The sequence below is a fragment of the Chiloscyllium plagiosum genome, chromosome 2 (genome assembly GCF_004010195.1).
Source record: "Chiloscyllium plagiosum isolate BGI_BamShark_2017 chromosome 2, ASM401019v2, whole genome shotgun sequence".
In the NCBI taxonomy this organism is placed as follows: domain Eukaryota; kingdom Metazoa; phylum Chordata; class Chondrichthyes; order Orectolobiformes; family Hemiscylliidae; genus Chiloscyllium; species Chiloscyllium plagiosum.
In genome coordinates this window covers 82,247,405-82,273,091 of record NC_057711.1, presented here as the reverse complement: position 1 = coordinate 82,273,091, position 25,687 = coordinate 82,247,405, and the positions used below count along the sequence as shown (strand labels likewise).

At 40.7% G+C, this 25,687-nt stretch overlaps 1 protein-coding gene across 2 annotated transcripts in view; it reads left to right on the top strand.

The window, feature by feature from the left end:
• Nucleotides 1-5,894: 5,894 nt before the first annotated feature.
• The window catches only part of LOC122561274 (ubiquilin-1-like), a 54,728-nt gene continuing 34,935 nt past the window's right edge, over nt 5,895-25,687 (top strand). Inside the window, exons 1-2 of one of the 2 annotated variants that reach the window (XM_043712914.1) lie at nt 5,895-5,983; nt 6,083-6,270. In XM_043712914.1, the coding sequence (XP_043568849.1) occupies nt 6,154-6,270 (117 nt within the window). In that variant the 5' untranslated portion in view covers nt 5,895-5,983; nt 6,083-6,153. Of the gene's footprint in view, nt 5,984-6,082; nt 6,271-25,687 lie in introns of those variants that run through there. The other variant, XM_043712915.1, reaches the window with a different exon arrangement.

The following is a 25,687-nucleotide window of genomic DNA, read 5'->3' as shown; positions in this document are numbered from 1 at the left end:
TAATATATAACAACTGTGCACTATAGACCAACTGTTATAGACAAACACAAAAGCTCAGTCAAAGTTGTCAATACTGTATGACACAGTTTCAGGCAAAATGGACACAGTCATGGTTTGGGTCCACATTTAAGTCATGTAAGTGGGATATGGAAACTGAGCATTTCTCTATACAACGAAGAGATATTTGGCTAAAATTAATGGAAAGGTGTGAAACGTCCGTGTAGATTACATGATCCAGGCAATGGATAAACCAAAAGAATGAGCATGATTTCAACCTCCTGCCAGAACTTGATCCTTCACTGCCGAAGTACTGTTTCCAAGAAACAGGATTTTATTTGAGTATTGAACCAAAAGCAAATAGTTCAAAGCCTGACTTCTCATGAAAACCTATAAGATCAGAGAACTAATCTTAATTTGTAGATGTAGTGAGCCTATTGTAATAATGTTAAGGGTGAACATTCATAAGGATCAGAATGAAAACTACGCCATGATTTTTGCAGCCTGCAACACATTATCAATGAGGATGAGCACTTCGCCAAGACCTTCCCCACACCTCCACTCGCCTTTAAACAACCACCAAACCTCAATCATTGTTCATAGCAAACTGCCCGGCTTTCAGGACAACTCCATACAACCCTGTCACGGTAGGCGCTGCAAGACGTGTCAGAGTGTGGACATAGATACCACCATTACATGTGGGGACACCACCCACCATGTACGTGGCAGGTACTCATGTGACTCAGCCAACGTTGTCTATCTCATACGCTGCAGGTAAGGATGCCCTGAGGCATGGTACATTGGTGAAATTGAGCAAAGGCTACGGCAACGGGTGAACGGGCACCGCACAACAACCAACAGACAGGAGTGTTCCCGCCCAGTTGGGGAACACTTCAGTGGTCCAGGACATTCGACCTTGGACCTTGAGGTGACCATCCTCCAAGACGGACTTCGGGACAGGCAGCAGTGAAAAGTGGCCGAGCAGAGGCTGATAGCTAAGTTCGGTACCCATTGGGAGGGCCTCAACTGGGACCTTGATTTTATGTCACACTACAGGTGACCACCATTGCACTATACACACACACAGACACTCCTACATGTGTCTGCGCGCACACACAGGCACCCCTATACACAGACACTAACACACACTCCTACCGACACTCTCACATGCATCCTCTCACAGACTTAGACACTTTACACACTCACACACACTTACACTCTCTCTCACAGACACTCTCAACCCCCCACCCCAGACACACACACACTCCCACATGCACCCTCTCACAGACTTAGACCACTTTATACTCACACACACATATACACTCTCTCTCACAGATACTCACAAACCCCCACCCCAGACACACACACACGCACACATACACATATACGTTTGTGGGGTGAATTTGTACTCGCAGAGTTACATTGTACTTTGCTCAAAAACTGCATGAATCCATGTAAGACTCTGTTAATTCACTTTTTAGATTAGAATCAGTCTAAACATTATGGCACAGACAGGGAACACGGGGCTAACACCTTCAATGTCTCAATATCTTATCTGCACTGACACCAATTGTTACAGTTAACCTGAGAATATAACTTTTTTTAAAAAAAGTTTTGTAATGTACATATGAAAGAAGTGAAACTATCATGGTCATTCTAACAGATAAGAGACTTTAAAAACAATCAAGGTATTTTTCAATGTATAATTTCAGTTACATCACACTCTAAACATTTGCTATAAATTCTGTGTCTTACAATTGTGTCCTCTACAACCACCTGATGAAGGAGCGGCGCTCCGAAAGCGAGTGCTTCTATTTAAACCTGTTGGACTATAACCAGGTGTTGTGTGATTTTTTAACTAAATTCATAAGGATGAGATTATTTATATGTGACTGCTGGTCACACAATTAGTGAAACAGGAAATAGTTTAAGGAAGATGGTGAGTGGTGAGCCAGTGAATCTGTTTGAAATCACCACCATCCCTGGCCATCCATCCTCAGTCCTGGGGTGGATGGCTGTCCAAGGGTTTTCTGAATCTTTTGGCCGTCTTATTGTCTCTGTACCTCCTCTATTTATGTTGCCAAATAGCCCACAAACTCCAAAGGGGACCACCAGCAGCTGCGGGCCTGCTTCATCCGAATGGCAGCTGCTCAACTTCAAATTGTAGTTGCCTGAAACAGAGGTTGGCTTTTAGATATTGATGAGGCAAGGAATGTGACTCGGACTTTTTGATTGTTTGTGGTTGTGCATTTCAGCTCCACTGCTAACAGAGTAAATGAGACCCCTGTTTAACTTGTAAGAGTTAAAAGCAAGTCACGTAATGTGTTAAGATGTGAGCTGATAAACGCTCAGCAATCTTAGTTTGGAATGGGATTTAATTATTAATTGTGCAGCTATACTCCAACTTTCCCCTCGCTAAGTAATTTGAGAGGGTAGAATTTTAGAAGCTTTTGGTTACAGTGAAAGTAAATGGACTTCCAATCTCAAAGGAGCACTTATTTAATTTAATACCCAATTGGAAAACAACATCAATGTCATCTACGTGGATCTAATAAAAATGCCATGGGGTTCATGAATGTATGATGGTGATGGTGTGAAGGATTGGGGGAAGATATCTTCCTGATTAAACAAAGTTTTCGCACATAAAATGGGTGAGGATTTACAGAAAATTGGACTGAGGACTGTTGTCTGACCAAAAAATGGGATGGGGTTGGTTGGGAAAAAAAGAGAGGTGAACCAAAGTGTATGTAAACTTTGGAATTTTTAAGGAGCTAGAAGTTACAGAGGAAAGTGGAGTTGAGGATTATCAGATCATTCATTAAATGGTGGAGCAGAATTGTTGGGCTTTAATACATTGTGTTATAGTTGGTGGAATAAGGAGATAGATGGCAGACAAGTTACAATGCATACAAGTGAGGTGATGACTTTTGGTAGGAAGAGTGCGGAAAGGCAATGTAAAATAGGGAGTACAATTCTAATCGGGATGCAGAAGAAGAGGGACCTGAGTGTGTATGTGCACGGGTCATTGGCAGGGCAGGTAGAGGGAATGTTATGGAATATATGCAGTATCATCTGCTTTATTAATAAGTATGTAGAGTACAAGAGCAAGGTTGATGTTGAACTTGTATATGACACTTGTAACACATCAGTATTATGTACAGTTCTGGGTGCCACATCATAGGAACGATGTGATCATTGGCGAGAGTGCAGAATCAGTTTTTAAGAATGGTTCCTGGGATGAGAGACCTCAAAGTTTGTGAGAAGATTTGTAGCTCGGGTGCTCGTTGTGGTTCTGTTCGCCGAGCTGGGAACTTGTGTTGCAGACGTTTCGTCCCCTGTCTAGGTGACATCCTCAGTGCTTGGGAGCCTCCTGTGAAGCACTTCTGTGATGTTTCCTCCGGCATTTGTAGTGGTTTGAATCTGCCACTCCAGTTCCAGCTGTCCATTGCAGTGGTCGGTATATGGGGTCCAGGTCAAAGTGCTTATTGATTGAATCTGTGGATGAGCTATCCTTAGTAGCCACACACGCAGATGACAAGCAACATGAATTTGACTGGGACAACACTACTATTATAGGACAAGCCAAACAGAGAACAGCCAGGGAATTCCTAGAGGCATGGCACTCACCCACAGATTCAATCAATAAGTACATTGACCTGGACCCAATATACCGACCACTGCAACGGACAGCTGGAACTGACAACTGGAAGCGGCAGATTCAAACCACTACAAATGCCGGAGGAAAGATCACAGAAGCGCTTCACAGGAGGCTCCCAAGCACTGAGTATGTCACCTAGACAGGGGATGAAACGTCTGCAACACAAATTCCCAGCTCGGCGAATAGAACCACAATAATGAGAGACCTCAATTGTGAGGATAGATTAAAGAAGTTAGGTGTTTTCTCCTTGGAGAGAAAGCAGTAAAGAAGAAATCCGATAGAGGTTTACAAAATTGAAGATAGGGAGAAACTGTTTCCTGTAAAAAGGGACAAAGTATAGATTTTAATTTAATTTGCAAAAAAAGCAAAGACAAACTGTTTTCACTCGGAGTAATTATGGGAGAGAATGCTCTGCCTGGAAGTGTGGTGGAAGCAGGTTCAATTAAGGTATTTAAGTGGACATTGGACAATCATTTGGATAAAAATAATGTGCAGTGGTATGGGGAAAAAGCAGGAGATTGGTGTGCGCTAAGAATGCTATTTAACAATGGCTGAACAGCTTACCTTTGTGCCATAAGATTGTGATTCTGAAGCTCTCACTGATTTAATATCCTAAAAAGGAATTTTTTTAGGTGAAAGGATATGTGGTTCAAGTCCGGAGTTCATATGGGAAATGTTCTGACTTCTTTTGCAGAGTCAAATTAGAGGTTTCCAGTTGAAGGCAAATTAATATTGTTTTGCTATCATTTTGTACAGCCCCTCAATAAAGTACCTTTCATAATGTTTACCTCAAGGATCTTGATCAGATGGACCGAGGATTGGCAGATGGAGTTTAATTTAGGTAAATGTGAGTTGATGCATTTTGGAAAGGCAAATCGGGGTAGGACTTATACACTTATCGGCAGGGTCCTGGGGAGTTTTGCTGAACAAAGAGACCTTGGAGTGCAGGTTCATAGTTCCTTGAAAGTGGAGCCACAGATAGTTGGATAGTGAAGAAGATGTTTGGTATTATGGGCAATTCTGGTCTCCCTCCAATTGGAAGGATGTTGTGAAACTTAAAAGGGTTCAGAAATGATTTTACAAGGATGTTGCTAGGGTTGGAGGATTTGAGCTACAGGGAGAGGCTGAATAGGCTGGGGCTGTTTTCCCTGGAGCGTCGGAGGCTGAGGTTTGACCTTTTAGAGGTTTAAAAAATCATGAGGAGCATGGATAAGATTAATAGCCAAGGTCTTTGCCTTGAGATGGGAGAGTCCAAAACTAGAGGCCATATGTTTAGGGTGAGAGGAGGAAAAATTTACAAGGGACTGAGGGGCAATAGTGGAGGAAATAGTGGAGGCTGGTACAATTACAAACATTTAAAAGGCATCTGGATGAGTATTTGAAAAGGAAGGGTTTAAAGGAATATGGGCCAGGGGCTGGCAAATGGGATGAGAATAATTTAGATATCTGTCGACATGGACAAGTTGGTCCCAAAAGTGTTTCCATGCTGTACATCTCTATGACTCTAAATATATATTGTTATGGAGACATGCCTTCTTTATGGTAATGCATCAACCAATCATTCCAGTTGCCAACCAGTCAGCACTCTTCAGTCATGTGGCATAAATGTTATTTTCCTTTTGAATTGGTATACTTGTGAATTGTCCTGATGAGTGGACAAGATAAAAAGCATCAAAATAATCCATATTTGGTAATATCCAACCTAATGTAGATAAATTTCATAATTTATCATCTTATTCTTTGGCCATATTACTAGCTGGGTAAAGTGTCTAAATTTAAATTGTGACCAGTCCACATGGTAGGACCAGAAAACAACAGCGCACACTCCAACCTTGGTCATAACAAGTCATTGTCATTTACTTAGAAACATGCGAGAGAATTCAATTACTATTATTTTTAAGCGCAGAACTATGTAGTTGAAACAGAAACTCAAAATATATTAATTAACGTTTCTAAGTATATGAATTGGGATAAAACTTGCAACACTTTACGCGTCTAGGAACGATATTACTTCACAAATCCATTGTTCTTTACAGAACAAACTGCGTTCTGTAAATGTAAAATGATGGAAAGAGTTCTTATACTGAAATAAAAAAAATTGAAAAGGAAATAAATTAATGTACAGCTTTAATACATGTGTAAATGGGGTAATGCAGTAAATGTGCAGTTTGCAATGACTCAATAGGATCACATTTGACTGTCTACTCATTAGAATCTCCCCAGCAGCCACACTCCATCTATTTCCGTTTCCGGTTCTAGTAAGTTCCTTTTGCAACGTCATCCCTTAGTGGTGAGACGGGTGTGAAACGCCACAAGTCCGCTGAATAGGTTTTTGAGAAACAAATATTATTTTGAAAATGGTATAGCGACTGTCCGACTCTGAGAGGTATTGCTTCAGTATTTGACGGCCTTCTTGTTTTTTTTTAGGGTGCGAGTGGATTACCCATGGTGCCATGGTGCAATGAGGAAGCGGCCGTTGGTTGACAGACAGCTCGAGGATGGCGGAGAACACGGAGCGGTGTTCTAGAACTGGAGCCAGAACCATCCGGGTTACTGTCAAGACTCCGAAAGACAAAGAGGAGTTCGAGCTGGTGCAGGACTGCACCGTTAAAGAGGCGAGTGCGTTAGGGAGCCGCACCGGCTAACACTGACCCTCACCGCAGTGTGTCAACACGAGTAGGAGCCGGGAAGAAAACCACATCGCGCGGCCCGGCGGCCACCCTTAACGTTGTCAGTGTTATTCCGAGCTTTTCTGGCTGAGCTCAGATACGAGAGGGATGAATCTTCCAAATGTTCAGGCTCTGCTGTGTCACCCCAGACTTTTAAACATCGTGCTTGTCATAGCCCAAGCAGTTTAATTCACCAGTGGTTCCTAGAGTATTCAGCAGATTTAAAGTTAGTTGTGATTTTTGATGTACGCAGCATTTTGAGCAGGACTTCGTGAACATGTCCTGATGTAATGTTAGGCTGGGTGCTGGTTAATGTATTTTAACCTGTTCCAGATTTCAGATCAAACCATAATCACCCATATGTTTTATTCGTGTGTTGTGGTTAGTCTTCTCACAAGCCTCACGTAAATCATTTTTGCTGAGCCATATTAATATATTGGATTTGCTGTGAGACACTTTTTTTAAATTTCCAAAGTGTTTCTTATTAATTTAGCTTTGAGATGTCTTTAAGTCTGCAGTCCTGCATTGAGGATCATGAAGGCAGTTGAAAAGAATGATGAAATAAGGGTGACAATAAATTTTCAGGATTTAGGTAGACCAGGCTGCAAAGCGTAAGGACACGGTGGCTAAAAGAATAGTCACCAAAGGCATGACTATGGGAGTGCTGAACACAGTCTTCAGGGTGCATATGTTTTATTATTGTGGCAGCTGCAACTAGGTGTTGTGAGACTGTGGAAGAATTTGGAAGTGACTGTCTTAACTCAGTTCACTTGATCGTCAGAGCCCCTTAGTTGTGGCTTGAAAATGTTTGGAATATTTTGCCTTAGCAGCTATTTGTTCCTCCAGTGTTGGACATTGTAAACAAGCACAACTTGATTTGTTTGTATTTGTAAATTTGTATTGATTATTATGTGGAATGATTTCTCTTTCTCTTGTACAGATGAATCATTCCTTGAAATAATTGGCACCCAAAGGTAGTGAAATATTTGCACTGATTTAAATAGAATTTGCTTCAGCTTTGTTTGCAGTTTTTAATTATGGGCTTTGCTTCCTTTGTAATGAAATCTAGATGGGATATGTCCAATACCTGTAAGGTAAACAGTTACTTTGTTTAATAAGTCACTGATTAGAACAGTTTGCCATCATTCAGAATTTTCTTCAGACTTTAAGGTGTTTTCCAACTGGAGACCCAGGATACTAGGGATCATAACAGTATCTCAGGAGTTCCTCCAAGATTACCAAAATACTTGGATTTATTGGTGATAACAAAACTTGTATAACTTATTATATATAATAAAGCATTGTGTGTTTTATAATGCTCCTCAAAGGAGCATTATAAAACAGGTATGACATTGAGCCACATAGGAATGATATGTCAAATGGCTAAAGCTAAATCAGAAATGGGTGTTAAGAAGTGTCTTAGGGCTGGAAAGTAAAATGGAGAGGTGTGGGTTTGAATTCTAGAGCTTCTGGCTAAGGCAGTTGAAGGCGTAGCCACTAGTGGTAGCACCATTGTAATTGTGAATACAATAAACCCAGCACACATGTGAAGGACATTAGAGGAGGGGAAAGACTATGAAGGGATTTGAAAATAAGGTTGTAAATTATGAAGTCAAGATGTTTCACTGGAAGCCGCTGTAGGTCATCAAATGAGGGACAAAAGGGCTTACTGCAAATTAAGACACAAGCTGGCATAGATTTGGATGGTCTCCGGCTTACTGAGAATGAAATTTAGAAGGTTAGTCAGCAACGCATTAAGGTATTCCTGATGAGCTTATGTTTGAAATGTTGACTCACCTGCTCCTTGGATGCTGCCTGACTGGCTGTGCTTTTCCAGCACCACACCTTTTGACTCTGATCTTCAGCATCTGCAGTCCTCATTTTCTCCTAGTGTGTTAAGATAGTTGATTCTAGAAGTAAAAATGACATGGAAGAAAATTTCAACAGCAGATGAGCTGAGAAAAACAGGAGAGGAGCATTTTATTTCTCTTTTCTTGTGTTGTTAGAATAGTCATTCTTTAAAACTGTAAATAAATCTGGAATGTTAATATTTAAATGGACAAAAAGAATAGATTGGAAAAGCCCTGCTGGAGGGTGTGAATCAGTGTGTAAAGTTATTGAGTATTGTCACATACAATAAAATTGCTATTGACGTTGTTGTACATTTTGCATTTAACCTTGATTGATTGCAAGTAATATTATTTGATTTCCTAGGAAATATTTATATATTTAATTGAATATCAGATTTAAATGGCAAACATATGTGCTGTTTAGAAGCTGAATGAATCAGTTTGATGGCTGTTCCTTCTGGAGAATTTTCTTATCAGTACAATATATGAAATGATAAAAAAAAATTTTGATACACAACATTTTGCATCCAATAGAATTTATTTTTATTGTAGTTATTATGAAATTTATCTTCAGTTGTGATGGAACCTTGTGTTTTATTGATTTGACATCATTTGATCAATCTTTAGCTTTTTATAATAGCTATAAAATACATTAGTAGTTTTATGATATTTCTGCAACAGAAGAAAGATTCTCCAGCAATTTCAGTTTTTGTTTCAGGTTTTGAGTATCTGCAGTTCGTTCTTTTGTTTTGACATTTTTCTTTTCAAGGTAATGATCCCAAATGCAAATTAATAGTTTTTGTTGTGCAGTATTTTTGGGAATATATCTTTCCTTACTGTGAGATACGCAAACATCTAATGTGGAAATGCACATGAAAATTGTTTTGGGTTTTAAATTACATTGTGTGCCCAGTGTAAAATGTAGTTTGAATTGGATTTATTATTTTGGGGAACATTTTAATTTCTTCAGTTTAAGAATAATATGGATTGTGCTTGTATTTGGGCAGAATCTGAATTTAGTTTGTTAATAAATCAAGTTGTCTTTGATTATTGTTTTAGACCTGTATATTGGGTGCTTTCAAAATACAGTAAATATAAATATGACATTGGTCTAACATCAATCTTAGATTCGTAAATTTATCATTTGGAGCATATGTTTTTATTTCTGAAATAGCAAATTATGCCTGTGGTAAATAAGTGCACTCAGTGCTTGTTCAAATCAGGCAGAAACATTGGGAGATTGTTTTGTTCAATTGGCTAGATGGTTAGTGTGTGATGTGGAATCATTCCAGTGATGAGTGTTCAATCCCTCTGCCAGTTTTGGCACATCATGGAGATCTGCTTCCTCACTTTGCCCCAGAAATGATGCTCCTCAGTCTGTGTATGACTAGTCCTCTCCCTGTGATTGAGAGGGATGTCTATGGTTCTTTTGTGGATTGCAGATCTCAACGTAGGGGTTGTACCCAAGTGCTTACTGTCACAGCAAATTCTTACACTATATAAAGTGAATTAGGCCATACATGCAATTGTGCATTATGCAACATGGGGTTATTCTTGGATCTTTGGTCTGCTGTTACCACAACTGGAAGAATGTTTGTGTTCAAATATAGAAAATAATATGACTTAAAAATAATTCATAATGACATAATTAAGTTAGACTAGTACAAGTACATTTTAATTACTGAAATAGCTGAAGATTCAAACCCTAGCTATCCAAGGCACTTTTTGCTTGCGCATTCATTGTTGGATTGATTATTATGTCAATAACTGGAATACCAAAAGTAGTTTCACTGACTCAGCTGTTGTCTATATCTAAGAATATAAACAATTACTGAGAGAATATTTGTATGACACCTGTGATCTTCTAAATGATGTGCAGAGTTCTGTGCTATAATTTAAAATTTTAAGTGTGCTCTAAGTATTGTACTTAACCTAATTCCAGATAGGACAGTACTGCAGTTACTTTTCAGTTGGCAGTGTGTGTTTGGTCAAATTTTACAGTTTGACTTGCTTAAGGCTTTCGGCAAACGTGGAGTCCTGAGAATTAGTACTATCAAAAAGGAGTTATTCTTAACAGGAAGAGCTCAGGAACTTTATTTTCAAATTAATTTATTGAAATCCTGTTGACTTTGCAGGAAATATAGAAAATAATTCACCATGTTTTAGAGTATTTGATTGTGGAAGGTTATGAAGGAAAGGAACGAAGTAAAATTACCTTACAGCATCTATACAAATGCAATAAAAAAAAACTTTTGTCTTTGGCACAATTATGTACCAATGTTGAAAAACCCACTTTGCAAGTACAGGTATTCCTAGAATTTGCTTACCGTACAGGAGGGGTGTGTGTGTGTGTGTGGCACAGAGCCTAATCCTACACTTCAGCTCTTGGTTCATTGCCTTGTAATGGCTGTTCAAGTGCACATCCTAATTCTTCTTAAATGGTTTGAGGGTTTTTTCAGGCACTGAGTTATGGATCCCTGTCAACCTCTCTGGATGAAAAACATTTCTTAACAAATCTCCTCTAAACCACTACCCATCAGTCTATTTCTATACTCCCTCATCATGAAACTCTCAAGGGATGCATATGTATGAACACATGATTCAGAAACAGATGTAGGCTATTCGGTTCTTAAACTTGCTCCAATCTCCAATAACGTCATGGCTGATCTGATTGTAACTTTAAATCTATGTTCCTGCCTATCCAGATAACCTTTTGGTTGCTACTTAACAAGAACTTATCCACCTTTGCCTTAAAAATATTCAACCACCACCTTTCTAGGAAGAAAGTTCCAAAGACTCTCAACCCTCAGAAAATATTTTGCCTAATCTTTGTTTTAAATCTCTGCTCTAGATCCTCTCAGAGGAAACATCCTCTCCCTATCTACCTGACAGGCCCCATGGAATTTTGTTTCTCAATCCAGTCTCTTTAGTCAGAGGCGCAGATGTTTCTGCACCTGACAATGAGATCAGAATAGTGTTGCCTCCCTGATGCCAGGATCAAGGATCCCTAGGAGAGGATGCAGAATATTCTCAAAGGGGAGAGGGACCAGCAGGAGGTCATTGTACACATTGGAACTAATGACATAAGAAGAGAAAAGGATAAGATTCTGAGGAGAGAATATAGGAAATTAGGCAAGAATTTAAAAAACAAGGTCCTTGAGGGTAGTAATATCTGGCTTACTCCCAGTGCCATGTGATGGAGAGGGTCAGAATAGGAGGATAGAGCAGGAGGAGCTGGTGCAGTGGACAAGGATTCACACTTCTGGATCATTGGAATCTCTTGGGGTAGAAGTGACCTGTTCCAGAAGGGCAGATTGCACCTGAATTGGAAGGAGAATAATATACTAGTGGGGAGATTTTACTAGAACTGCTCAGGAAGATTTAAACTAGTCAGGGTGGAGTGGGACCCAGGACAATAATGAGGAAAGAGATCAGTCTGAGACTGGTGCAGTTGGGAAAAGGAACAAGGCAGGCAGTAACAAAGCAGAGAACAAGGTGGGAATGATGGAATAAAGGCACTTTTAATGCAAAAGGCCTAACGGGGAAGGCAAATGAACCCTGCATATTTGGGAACATGGGTTTGAGATATCCTAACAATTAGAGAGGTGGCTCAGGAATGGACAGGACTGGCAGCTTAATATTCCAGGGTATAGATGCAATAGGAAGGATAGAAAGTGAGAGGGCAAGAGAGGACAGGGAGTTGCACTTTTGATAACATTACAGCTATACTTAGGATATTCCTGGGGATATGTCTCAGTTCCACCCAAGTAACTTCCCTGGAAATAAGAAAGGGATGATCACCTTATTATACTACAGATGCCCTAACAGTCAGCAGGAAATTAAAGAAACATATTTGTAAGGAGATCTCCAATATCTGTGAGAGCAATAGGGTGGTTATGCTTGGGGATTTTAACTTGCCAAACATAGACTAAGACTGTCATTGTGTTAAGGGCTTGAGTGGAGAGGAATTTAAATGTGTACAAGAAACGTAGAAGATAGGAGCAGGAGGAGGCCATTCTTCATGATCATGGCTGATGATCCAACTCCGTAGCCTAATCTTGCTTTCTCCCCATAATCTTTTATCTCATTCACCCCAAAGTGCTGTATCTAGCTGCCTCTTGAATACATTCAATGTTTTGGCATCAACTACTTCCTGTGGTAATGAATTTGCTAGAACTTTTTTTTCCTTTGGGTGAAGAAATGTCTTCTCATCTCCGTTTTAAATGGTTTACCTCAAATCCTCAGATTGTGACCCCTGGTCCTGGGCACACCCACCATCTGGAATATCCTTCCTGCATCTGCCCTGTCTGGTTCTGTTAGAACTTTATAAGTTGCTGTGAGATTACCCCCTCATTTGTCTGAAATTCAGCAAAAACAGTTGTAACCTAGTAATCAATCTCTCAATCCTGCTATGCCCAGAATCAGCCTAGTAAACCTTTGCTGCACTCCCTCGAGAGCAAGAGATTTCCTCAGAAATGGAGACCAAGACTGCACACCATATTCTAGGTGCAGCCTCACCATGGCCCTGTATAACTGCAACAACACATCCCTGATTCTGTACACAACCTCCCCCTCTTGCCTGATGAAGGGCTCCTGCCCAAAACATTGATTTTCCTGCTCCTTGGATGCTGCTTGACCTGCTGTGCTTTTTCAGCACCACTCTAATCTTGACTCTCACAATGAATGCCAATGTACCATTTGCCACCCATACTGCCTGCTACGCCTGCATGCTTACCTTCAGTGACCAGTGTACAAGGGCACCCAGGTCCCACTGCACACTCTCCTCTCCCAATTTACAGCCATTCAGGTAGTAATCTGCTATCTTGTTTTTGCTTCCAAAGTGAATAACCTAATACTTATCCAAATTATACTGCATCTGCCATTGATTTGTCCACTCGTCCAACCTGTCCAGATCCTGTTGAAGGATCTCTGCATCCTCATTACAGTTCACCCTCCCACCCAACTTGCTATCATCTGCAAACTTTGAGATGTTATGTTTTGTTCCCTTATCCAATTCATTAACATATATTGTGAATAGCTAGGATCCCAGCACCGATCCCTGTGGCACCCCATGAGTTACTGCCTGTCAATTTGGAAAGGACCCATTAATTCCTACTTTTCTTTTTGTTTCCTTTCCGCCAACCAGTTTTCTATCCATCAATATACTTCTCCCAATCCCATGCACTTTAATCTTGCACAATAATCTATCATGCGGGACTATGTCAAACGCTTTCAGAAAGCTCAAGTATACAATATCGACTGGCTCCCCCTTGTCAACTCTACTGTGAACTCTTGTTCATAGAATTCCAACAGATTTGTCAAGCATAATTTCCCCTTCATAAATCCATGCTGACTCTATCTGATCCTGCCACTGTTTTCTAAATACTCCGCTGTAAAGTCCTTGATAGTGGATTTGAGAATATTCCCCACTACTGATTTTAGCCTTCCTGGTCTATAATTCCCTGTTTTCTCTCTATCTCCCTTTTGAATATTGGAGTGATGTTAGCTACCATCCAATCTGCAGGGACTGTTCCCAAGTCTATAGCATTCTGGAAGATGATCACCAATGCATCAACTGTTTCTAGAACCACTTCCTTAAAGTACTCTGGGATGTAGGTTATCAGGCCCCAGGAATTAATTCACCTTCAATACCATCAATTTTCCCAGCACCACTTCTCTGCTAATATTGATCTCCTTCAGTTCTTCCCCCTCAATAAATATTGCATTCTCCAATACATCTGATATCTGATTTATGTCATCTTTCATGTAGATTGAGCTAAAGTATGCATTCAGTTGCTCAGCCATTCCTTTGTCCTCTATTATACATTTCCCCGTTGGTGAATGTAGGTGCACTACAGACGCAATCTTTTTCTCTTGTCATGCCTGTAGAAGCTCTTAGTGCCAGTCTTACCAAAGTAAACTTGCGGGGAACATACTGTATTTTTCTGTTCTTCATCAATCCCTTGGTACATCTTTGCTGAATTCTAAACAACTCCCAATCCTCAGACCTATTATTTTTCTTGGCCAATTTGTATGCTTCTCCCTTGGAATGATACTATCTCTGATTTCCTTTGTAAGCCATGGATCGGTCCTCTTTTTCGTTTTGCTTTAGCGCCAGTCAGCAATAAACAGTTGCAGTTCCCCGTGCATTCCCTGAGTGTTTGTCATTACCTGTCCACTAGGAGAAAGTGAGGACTGCAGATGCTGGAGATCAGAGCTTAAAAATGTGTTGCTGGAAAAGCGCAGCAGGTCAGGCAGCATCAAAGGAGGAGAATCCACTGCCTATCCACTGTCCACTTAAGTAACTCTCAAATCTGTCAAGGCCAACTCATGCCTCATATCTTCATAGTTTCCTTTAAGAGTAAGCACCCTAATCTCCTGAATCAACTACTTCACTCTCTACCTTGATAGAGTTTCTTGGTTTTTTTTTCATATTATGGTCGCTCATTCCCAAGGGGTCATGCATGGATAGGTTGGCACTGATTCCCTTCTCATTACACAGTACCTAGTCTCAGATGATGTGCTCTCTAGTTGGTTCCTCCACATGTTGGTCCTGGAGTATATATTCCAGGAATTCCTAATCTATGGCATTGTTGCTAATTTGATTTGCCCAGTCTATGTTCAGATTAAAATCACCCCCATGATCACTGATGTGGATACACCTACTACAGAAGGTGCAAAACCTGACTTACTCTTGGGATATAAGATAGGGCAGGTGATGGAGGCGTCAGTGGTGGAACACTTTGGGGCCAGTGACCATAATTCTGTTAGTTTTAAAATAGTGATGGCAAAGAATGGACCAGATCTAAATGTTAAAGTTCTAAACTGGAGGAAAGCCAGTTTTGAGGGTATTAGGCAAGAACTTTCAAAAATATATTTTGGGTTGAATGTTCACAGGTAAAGGGGTGGCTGCAAAGCGGGAAACCTTCAAAAATGAGATAATGAGAGTCCGGAGACAGTGTGTTTCTGTCAGGGTGAGGGGCATGGCTGGTAGATGTAGAGAGTGTGAGATGACTACAGAAATTGAGGTTTTGATTAAGAAAAAAGAAGAAAGCATATGTCAGGTGTAGACAGCAGAAATCAAGTGAATCCCTAGAAGAGTGCAAAGGCAGTAGGAATATACTTGAAAGGGAGATCAGGAGGGCAAAAAGTGGACAGGTAGTTTTGGCAAATAGCGCTAAGGAGAACCCAAAGGGACTTTGCAAGTATATTAAGGTCAAAAGGGTAACCAGGGAGAGAATAAAGATCAGCAAGGCAGCCTGTGTGTGGAACCACAGGACTTTGGGGAGATATTAAGTGAGTATTTGTATCAGTGTTTACTGTGGACAAAGATATGGAATGTGTGGAAATAACTATCGACATTTTGAAAAATGTCCATGTTGCAGAGAGGTGGTGCTGGTCGTCTTAAAACGCATAAAGGTGGATAAATCCCCAGGATCTGATCCGGTGTACCTGAGAACTCTGTGGGAAGTTTATGGAAGGAATTGCTGGGCCCCTTGCTGAGATATTTGTATCATCAATAGCCACAGGTGAGGTGTCGGAAGACTGGAGGTTGGTTACCGTGTTGCTAATATTTAAGAAAAGCCAGGGAACTATATACCTGTGAGCTTGATATCAGTAGTGGGCAAGTTGTTGGAGAGGATCTTGAGGGACAGGATTTACATGTATATGGAAGGGCAAGGACTGATTTGGGCTAGGCAACTTGACTTTGTGCATGGGAAGTTGTCTCACTATCTTGAGTTTTTTTGGAAGGAGTAATGAAGAGGATTGATGAGGGCAGAGGGGTGGCTTTGATCTATATGCACTTCAGTAAGGCGTTTCCCAAGGTTTCTCATGGTAGAATGGTCAGTGAGGTCAGAACAAATGGAATACAGGGAGAACTAGCCATTTAGATACAGAACTGGCTCAAAGGTAGAAGACAGAGGGTGGTAATGGAGGACTGCTTTTCAAACTGGAGACCTGTGACCAGTGGTGTGCCACAAGGATCGGTGTTGGTCCACTGCTTTTTTGTCATTTATATAAAATGCTTTCGGTGTGAACACAGGAGGTATACTTAGTAAGTTTGCAGATAACACCAAAATTGGAGGTGTAGTGGACAGCAAAGAAGATTATCTCAGAGTAAAACTTGATGTTGATCAGTCAGGCCAAGGAGTGGCATATGGAGTTTAATTTGGATAAATGTGAGGTGCTGCATTTTAAAAAGGCAAATCAGGGCAGGACTTAATGGTAAAGTCCTGGGGAATGTTACTGGGCAAAGGGACCTTTGGAGTACAGGTTCATAGTTCATTGAAAGTGGAGTCACAGGTGGACAGAATTGTGAAGAAGGATTTGGTATGTTTTCCTGTATTGGTCAGAGCATGGAGTAGGGAGATCATGTTGCGGCTGTCCAGGACATTGGTTAGGCCACTTTTGGAATATTGCGTGCAATTCTGGTCTCCCTGCTATAGGAAGGATGTTGTGAAACTTGAAAGGGTTCAGAAAAGGTTTACAAGGATGTTGCCAGGGTTGTAGGGTCTGAACTGTCGGGAGAGGTTGAATAGACTAGGGCTGTTTCCCCTGGAGCGTTGGCAGCTGAGGGTTGACCTTAGAGGTTTATTAAAATCTTGGGGGGCATAGCTCAGATGAATAGACAAGCTATTTTGCCTGGGATTGGGGGGGGCGGGCACCAAAACTAGAGAGGGGAAAGATTTAAAAGGGACTCACTGGGCAGATCTATGGAATGAGCTGCCAGAAGAAGTGGTGGAGGCTGTGCAATTGCAGCATTTGAAAGGCATCTGGATGGGTATATGAATAGGAAAGGTTTGGAGGGATATGGGCCAAATGCTGGCAAATGGGACTAGATTAGTTTAGGATATCTGGTCAGTGTGGGCGAGTTGGACCAAAGGGTCTGTTCCCGTGTTGTACGTCTTTGACTATCTGACTTTTAACCTGCTTTCTAAACGCCAACAGATCCTAGACTATCCAACCATTGCCTAACACAACCCACCCTTTACAGATGTTTGTCTGATAAGGGGATCCCCTGCGGCCATTCTCCTCAATAACAAGTATACCATTTTGGATGCTGTTGGGATGGGGTGGGGCACAGCTTACCAGGAGTAAGCCATGGGATACAGGTTTCTGGCACAGAGTTGCTCAAAAAGGAAAGGGAGAGTGGAGTAGAGCATTAGTCATTGGGGATTCCGTAGTTAGGGCGACAGGGATTCTGTGAGAGAGACTCGTAGTTGGTGTGTTGCCTCTGAGGTGCCAGGGTCCATGACGTCTTAGATCATGATTTTGGGATCCTTGAGGGGTAGCAGCCACTAGTCATGGTTCACATAGGCACCAATGACATAGGTAGGAAAAGGGATGGGGATGTAAGGCAGAAATTCGAGGAGCAAGGGTGGAGGCTTAGAGCTAGAATAAAGAATATTGCATGCAATTCTGGTCTCCTTCCTGTCGGAAGGATGTTGTGAAACTTGAAAGGGTTCAGAAAAGATTTACAAGGGTAGTTCCAGAGATGTAGACTAAAGGAAAGGATTGTAAAGATGATTCTGGATAGGAGCGAGGGCAACTGGGTAGTTGTTGTGGGGGCTTTAGCTTTCCAGATATTGACTAGAAATCCTATAGTTTGAGTACTTGAGATGGGTCAGTTTTTGTCCAGTATGTGCAGGAAGGTTTCCTGACACCGCACGTAGGCCAACAAGAGGCAAGGCCAAGTTGGATTTGGTACTGGGTCTGGTGTTAGATTTGGAGGTAAGTGAGCACTCAGTGATGGTGACCACAATTCGGTTACGTTTACTTGAGCAATCGAAAGGGATATGTATGTTCCGCGGGGCAAGAGTTATAGCTGGGGGAAAGGCAATTATGGCGCAATTAGACAAGATTTAGGATGGGGAAGGAAATTGCAGGGGATGGGCACAATTGAAATGTGGAACTTGTTCCAGAAACAGCTACTGTGTATCCTTGATAAGTATGTACCTGGCAGGCAGGCGGGAACTGTGGCTTACAAAAGAAGTTGAATCTCTTCTCAAGAGGAAGAAGGAGGCTTATGTAAAGAGGAGATGTGATGGCTCAGTTAAAGTGCTTGAGAGTAACAAGTTAACCACGAAGGATCTAAAGAGAAAGCTAGGAAGAGCCAGGAGGGGACATGAGAAGTCTTTGGCAGGTAGGATCAAGGGAAGCCCCTAAAGCTTTCTGTAGGAATAAAAGAATGACTAGGGCCGATCAAGGGCAGTAGTGGGAAGTTGTGCATGGAGACCGAGGAAATTGGAGAGGCACTAAATGAATATTTTTCATCAGTATTCACACAGAAAAAAGATAATGTTGAAGAGAATACTAAGATACAGGCTATTAGACTAAACAGGGTTGAGGCTCATGACGTGTTTGGATATTCTGGAAAGTGTAAAACTAGATAAGGCCCCTGGGCTGGATGAGATTTATTCTAGAATTCTTTGGGAAGCCAGGGAAGAGATTGGAAAACCTTTGGCTTTGATCTTTGTCGTTATTGTCTACAGGAATAGTGCCAGAAGACTGGAGGATAGCAACTCTTGTCCCCTTGTTCAAGAAGGAGAGTAGAGACGACCATGCTAATTATAGACCAGTGAGCCTTACTTCGGTTGTGGGTAAAGTATTGAAAAGGATTATAAGAGGAAGGATTTATAATCATCTCGAAAGGAATAGGTTGATTAGGGATAGTCAACACAGTTTTGTGAAGGGTAGATTGTGCCTCTCAAACCTTAGAGTTCTTTGAGAAGGTGACCAAACACGTGGATGAGGGTGAAGTGGTTGATATGGTGTATATGGATTTCAGTAAGGCGTTTGATAAGGTTCCCCACAGTAGGCTATTGCAGAAAATGCGGAGGCATGGAATTGAGGGTGATTTAGTGGTTTGCATCAGAAATTGGTTAGTAGTAAGAAGTCAGAGGGTGGTGGTTGATGGGAAATGTTCAGTTATTAGTGGTGTTCCGCAAGGATCAGTTTTGGGGCTACAGCTGTTTGTCATTTTTATAAATGACCTAGATGAGGATATCGAAGGATGGGTTGGTAAATTTGCAGATGACACTAAGGTTGGTGGAATTGTGGACTGTGTGGAAGGATGTTACAGGTTACAGAGGGACGTGGATAAGCTGCAGAACTGAGCTGAGAGGTGACAAATGGAGTTTAATACAAGAAAGTGAGAGGTGATCCACTTTGGAAGGAGTAACTGGAATGCAGACAACTGGACTATAGGTAAGATTCTTGGTTGTGTGGATGAGCAAAGAGATCTGAGTCCATGTGCACAGATCCCTGAAAGTTGCCACCCAGATTGATGGGGTTGCTAAGAAGACGTAAGGTGTGATAGCTTTTATTGGTAGAGGGATTGAGTTTCGGAGCCATGAGGTCAGGTTGCAGCTTTACAAAAATTTGGTGCGGCTGCACGTGGAGTCTTTCCTACAGTTCTGGTTGTCACATTATTGGAAGGATGTGGAAGCATTGGAAAGGGTGCAGAGCAGATTTACCAGGGTATTGCCTGGTCTGGAGGGAAGGTCTTATGAGAAAAGGCTGAGGCACTTGTTGCTTTTTTCGTTAAAGAAAATGTTGAGAGGTGACTTAATAGTTAGGGTGTGAAACGCCCTGACTGCAACAGTAGTTGACTCGCCAACTTTAAGGGCATTTAAACGGTCATTGGATAAACATATGGATGAAAACTGATTAGTGTAGATTAGATGGGCTTCAGATTGGTTTTACAGGTCGTCGCAACATCAAGAGCTGAAGGGTCTGTACTGCGCTGTAAAGCTTCTATCAGGGCATTTATTTCCATCCTTAAATAAGATGACTTGTAGTGTGCATAGTACTTTCTGCAGTCTCTCTCTATCTCACTAGTGACCCCCCTCCACAATATTGTTATAATCTGTAATCCCTTGCAGTCAAGTCCAAATCATTGATCTCTACCACAAAAAGCAAGGAGCCCAACTGGAAACAGCCTTTCAATCACAACATCTGTCAGTGATTGCACTTTATTTCCTGCTGCTGAGATAATCTTGTATCCAATTTATCACCTTGCTATGGCTCCCATGGGCTTTTATTTTTGTGACCAATTTGCCATGTTGGACATTTATTAACCCTGGCCAACATCAGCCCTCCTTTTCACCACAAAAATTCCTGCATGTTAATTGAACTTTACAACAGCAAATTGTTGTTGTTTGGAACTTATTTATCTTTCTAAATCAAGATTCCCTCAGTTTTCAGTGATTTTTCCCACCTGCACAGGGTGGATTGTAATTATTGTCTTTTCCTTTCTTTTTAAACAATGGCCCAATGCTGGATTCCTAACAGCACTGTGGCAGTACACCATACGGACTGCCATGGTTCAAGAATGTGACTCACTGTTATCTTCCTAGACAATTAAGAGAAAATTAATTGGCCTTTGTCCTGACAATCACATCCATGAAATAGATATGCTGTCCACTAGTCCTCTGACACCACACTTGTTACCAAAGAGGATGAGAAAATTATAATAAGGAGTTTTACTTTGTCTTTTACTTCTCTTCATCTCGAAGGCATTTTATACCCATATGATTTATTAATTTACAATTATGTTAAATCCATTATTACTTTGTTATTTAGTAACAATGCAAACATTCTCTGCCTCCATGCACAGATTAACCTTAGGGTCCCTTAATAGCCCTTATTTTCTGTCTTCATCGTCTTGAGCTTTACTATATTCTTAAGATCATTTGTGATCTATCCTAGCCACTAAGATTGTAAGATAAAATCTGATGTTTTTGCTTCTATGTTTTTAACTGCTATGCTTGTTATCTTAGCATGGATATATTAAAAGGGTGATTGGTATATTTTTAACTTCCCCTTATCGGGGGTATGTTATATAGGAGTTTCACTGTGCAGTTGGCTTGCTGTCATGCTTGTTGCTTGCAAATAATTGAAATGTTTACGTGTGTGGTCAAGAGGACAGCATTCTATTTTTGGTCTGGATTCTGTGATATGGGCTCCCAATAGATACTTCTCGCTTTTACCTTCAAGTTTTACAGTTTTTTATATTAGATTTAGAACTCTGGTAAGCAGACATGCTGCTAAATGTATTAGCTAACTCTAGGAACAATGAAATGGAAGGACTGTAGGCTGTTCAGTTTACCAGTCTGTTCTACCAATTATTTTTTATTCAGAATATTTTTTTCTGAATATTTTGAGCTCTTTCATTTTAAATGAGCACCAAACTTTGGAAAAGCTGAAGAAGATCTAACATAGTGTGTCTGTAAAAACTTGATTTTTTTAGTAATTTGCTTAGCAATTTCATTGTGTCCCCAAGTGCTTCACAACTGAAATGTAGTGATTTGTAGTGTAGGGAAATACAGCACCAAGCAAAAGAGAAATAAACATTTTTTTTTCAGAAACAAAAACAGTTATTGGTGGAAAAGCCTAGCAGGTCTGGCAACTTTTATGGAGAGAAATCCGTTAACGATTCTGGTCCAGTGCCCTCCTTCAGAATCAACACATTGTCTACTTTCTCTCCACAGATACTGTCAGACCTGCTGAGTTTTTCCAATAATTTTTGATTTTTTTTTGTTCAGAGATGAGTATTGGCCACTACATTCAGAGAATGTTCTGCTTCCTTTACAGATAGTTTCATGAGATGTTTTACTGATGGAATCCTTTTTAATATCCCATCTGAAAGATGACATCTTCCACATTTAAGCATTTCCTCAGTCCAGCAGTGAAGTGTCTAGTTTATGGTTTTTTTAAAAATTGGTATTGAACTTGAACCCACAATCTTTTGATTCACAAGTGACTGCTGATACTGAAACAAGGCTGACGGTTTATTGTGGCATACACATCAGAAAAAAAGGCACATTTCTAAGATACTTGGTTAACCGTAAAGGGCTTTGGGATGATCTCCTGAGGTCCTGAATGGTGGCATACAAATATATGCCCGCCTGTGCTGCTGTTTTGATTCCAGTATCTTAGTTTTTTTTTGCAGTAATTCATTATATGAAATATTTTGAGGTATGACTGTGTATAAATAGAAACTTTGGTGACAATGGCAAATCAACTAGTGAAATATACTGTTGGATAAGTGTTATTTTTGGCACAATTAAATGTTATTTGTGTAAATTTATGGATGTAAGATTTGTTTTGAACAGTTGTCATGGTATAACTGCTATATCCCACTTTGAACTTTGATATGTTCTTATTATGGTGCAAAGTCCAGATGATGCAAGATTTCAGGATTGAGGCCCCTTTTTTGGAACACTAACCATGTAACCTGTCCCTGACTGAGATGAGTAAATAAATTATAAAATCCAGTATGTGAATCTCTATGCTTAATATGCAGACTTATTAAAAGTACATGGTTTTATGTAAAACACATGAACCTTTGTACCAAATATGAGACCGAGTCTTAAGTTTCTTGATACCATCACCTTCAGGTTTCCCTCCAAGCCGTTCACCATCCTGACTTGGAAATATATTGCGGTTATTTAAATGTCACTGGGTCAAAATCCTGGAATTCCTTCCCTAAGGGTGTTATGGTTCAACTGACAGCATGTGGGCTACTCAAAAAGTTAGGTTTCACCTGTAACGTCAGTGAGTTTTCTCAAGTGACTTATTTGACCAAAAGAAATTACTCCAACAGAATGTATTTCTTAATTTTCCCAATGTCCAAACAGGCATTTTAACAGTCCTGAAATTGGCATCGGCCAACACCATACAGGGTAAAAACTAGGCTGGGCACTTTACCACCTTCTAGAGTGTTGAATTCAACACCTTCAAATTGTGAACCAACTCCTAAATCTTCCCATTCTTTTAGCGTTACTTGTTACGTTCTCTGTCACCATGTCCTTTCTGCCCTCCTCCCATCCTAGTGGGTCTGTCTTCTCTTTCAAGTCTGACAGTTGGATGCACCATTGTTCTGCCATTTTCACATTCCAATCACTTAATCTGCACAATCTGCATCCTTTCTCCACCAGTAGTCTACACCTACCACGTCCCCAACTCCCTTCTTCCCCCCCCCCCCTCCCGCAACTATAGTATAAATGCTGTCCTCTCCACACTTCACTTCAGCTCTGAAGAGTCATTTAGACTTGAAAGGTTTGCTTGCTCTCTCTCTGAACCATTGTGATCTCAAGTAGTTGTTTTTTTTTCCCCCCAGTAAAATCTAGGCCTGTTTTGTGGTTCAATGACTTTATGCAGCAAGTAGTTGAGTCATCAGATAAGAAAGATCTCACTTGTGATGCTTGATCCAGTGGCTCCTGTCCATGGTCTAGATGCTACAGAAAGATATATGTGCGTAAAACCAGCATCGGTGACTAAGACAAACTGACGTTGCTGATGAAATTCTACTCCGCACTGATTCAGACTGGAAACTCTTTCATGTAACATGCAATTAAAGTAATTTTAAAATTTCAAGAATAATATTCAGTTTTAGAACAAAAATAAATAAAATGTTGATATACATACTGGGTTGTAAAGCATCTGTGAAGAAGAAAAAAATGAATGTGTTCATCTTTGTCACTCCTAGAGATGGAGATCTAAACAGGCATTTTAGTGAAATTATGGAAAGAATGTGACGTTTAAGAGAGCAAACTTCCACATTTACCATATGCCCCATAATACTTCTGAGTTAATTAGTACTTTTGAAAACTAATGCTATGGATGTTAGAAACCTGAAACAAAAACATGCTGAAAAAATCTCAGATTCAGCAACATCTCAGATAAGAAACAGTTAATGTTTCATAAGATAGAGGGCTTGATGACATGCTGCAATGATAACCTCTCTCGCAATGTCGGCCAAACGAGAGAACTGATAATTGAGTTCACAAAGAAAGGAGGAGATTGTGCCCTCATCTACATTAGCGGAGCGGGGATTGAGAGTGTCAAGAGCATCAAGTTCCTCGGAGTGATGATAACGACAACCTGTCATGGATTTCCCATGTAGATGTGACACTCAAGAAGGCACAACAACATCTCCTCTTCCTCTAGCTGCTCGGGAAAGTTGGCATGTCCGTAAGAACACTCTCCAACTTTCACAGAAGCACCGTAGAAAGCATTCCGTCCAAGTGCATAATGGCCAGGTATGGCAACTTATCTGTCTAGGACGATCAGAAACTACAGAAGGTTGTGTGCACAGCCCAGATCATCACAGAAGCCAACCTCCCATCAATGGAGCAGAAAGTAAGGACTGCGGATGCTAGAGATCAGACTTGAGAGCATGGTGCTGGAAAAGCACAGCAGGTCACACAGCATCCGAGGAGCAGGAGAATTGATGTTTCAGACATGGGCCCTTCATCTTGATGCTGCCTGACCTGCTGTGCTTTTCTAGCACCACACACTCCACTCCCATCTACGAACTTCATTTATACCTCTTTTTTTGTCAGGGAAAGGCTGTCAACGTCATCAAAGACCTATCCCATTCCAGTATGTGCCCCCTCAACCTCTTCTGTCAGAAGTTACAGAAGCTTGAATACATGGACCAGCAGATTCATGAACGGCTTATTCCCTGCTGTTGTTAGACTGCTGAATGAGCTGTCTAACTTCAAATACATAATGCTGATCTTGTTAACATTGATATTGTCTTGCATCCTGTGAAGTACAACCTGTTTGCTTCATTCTGTCCAAGTTTTTTAACCTAAGATCCATATGTCCTTGCTGACTGTGGTCTGCCTGTACTGCTCGCAAACAAAGCTTATCATTGTACTTGGATACATATGATAGATCAAATGAAATCAAGTTAGTGATCTTTCATCAGAACTGATTAATGACTGGGACAGGGGCCGCTGTTGTGCTGCTGAAGGAAAGATGAGAACTAGTCAACACTTTAAATTAATGGATCTCCCATTTAAGATGGTCAGGATTTTTTGAGGTTTGAGCATCTTTGGACCACTCCTTCCAAGAGAGTTGCATGCTTTTAAGCTAGTGATAGCTCAATTCTTGACTAATGAGGCATTCAGCCCAGCTGGTCCATGCTGTTGTTTATGCTCCCCTCTCGTTTTTCCATTTTTTTTCTCATTGATATCTTCAATTATTGTTTATTTCATCCTTTTCTCAAATGATTACCTATGTTCCCTTTAAGTATGTGCAGAAGTATAGGCAAACAAAAACATAATGGGGAAACAAAGAAGTAGTGAATAGCAGATCTGAAATGCAAAAAGGAAAACAGCACTCTTGTAATTTAAAGTTCTCCTGGATGTGGACAATGCTGGTAAACTATCATTGTTCAACCCAACTATCCTTGAGTGGCAGCTTTCTAGCAATTGTTTTTACAACTGTGACTCGTTTGTCTGCAGAGTGCACTACTTGTTAACCAGGTAGTGCCATTAGCTGGACTGAGCATACGAGCAGAATCCTTAATCCAAAGGAAGTATGTTATCCCTGAAATTCAACTGACTGACCTCTGCTTTGAAGTTGCTTCCCAATCTACTCAGCATTTCCATCTTATATTATTTTTACTCTTCTTTTTTTTTTGTGTGTGTATTCAGGATATTAGTGAACCAGTTGGATTTTTTAACAATACTGCATTTTTTTTCTCTGGAGTGAAATCA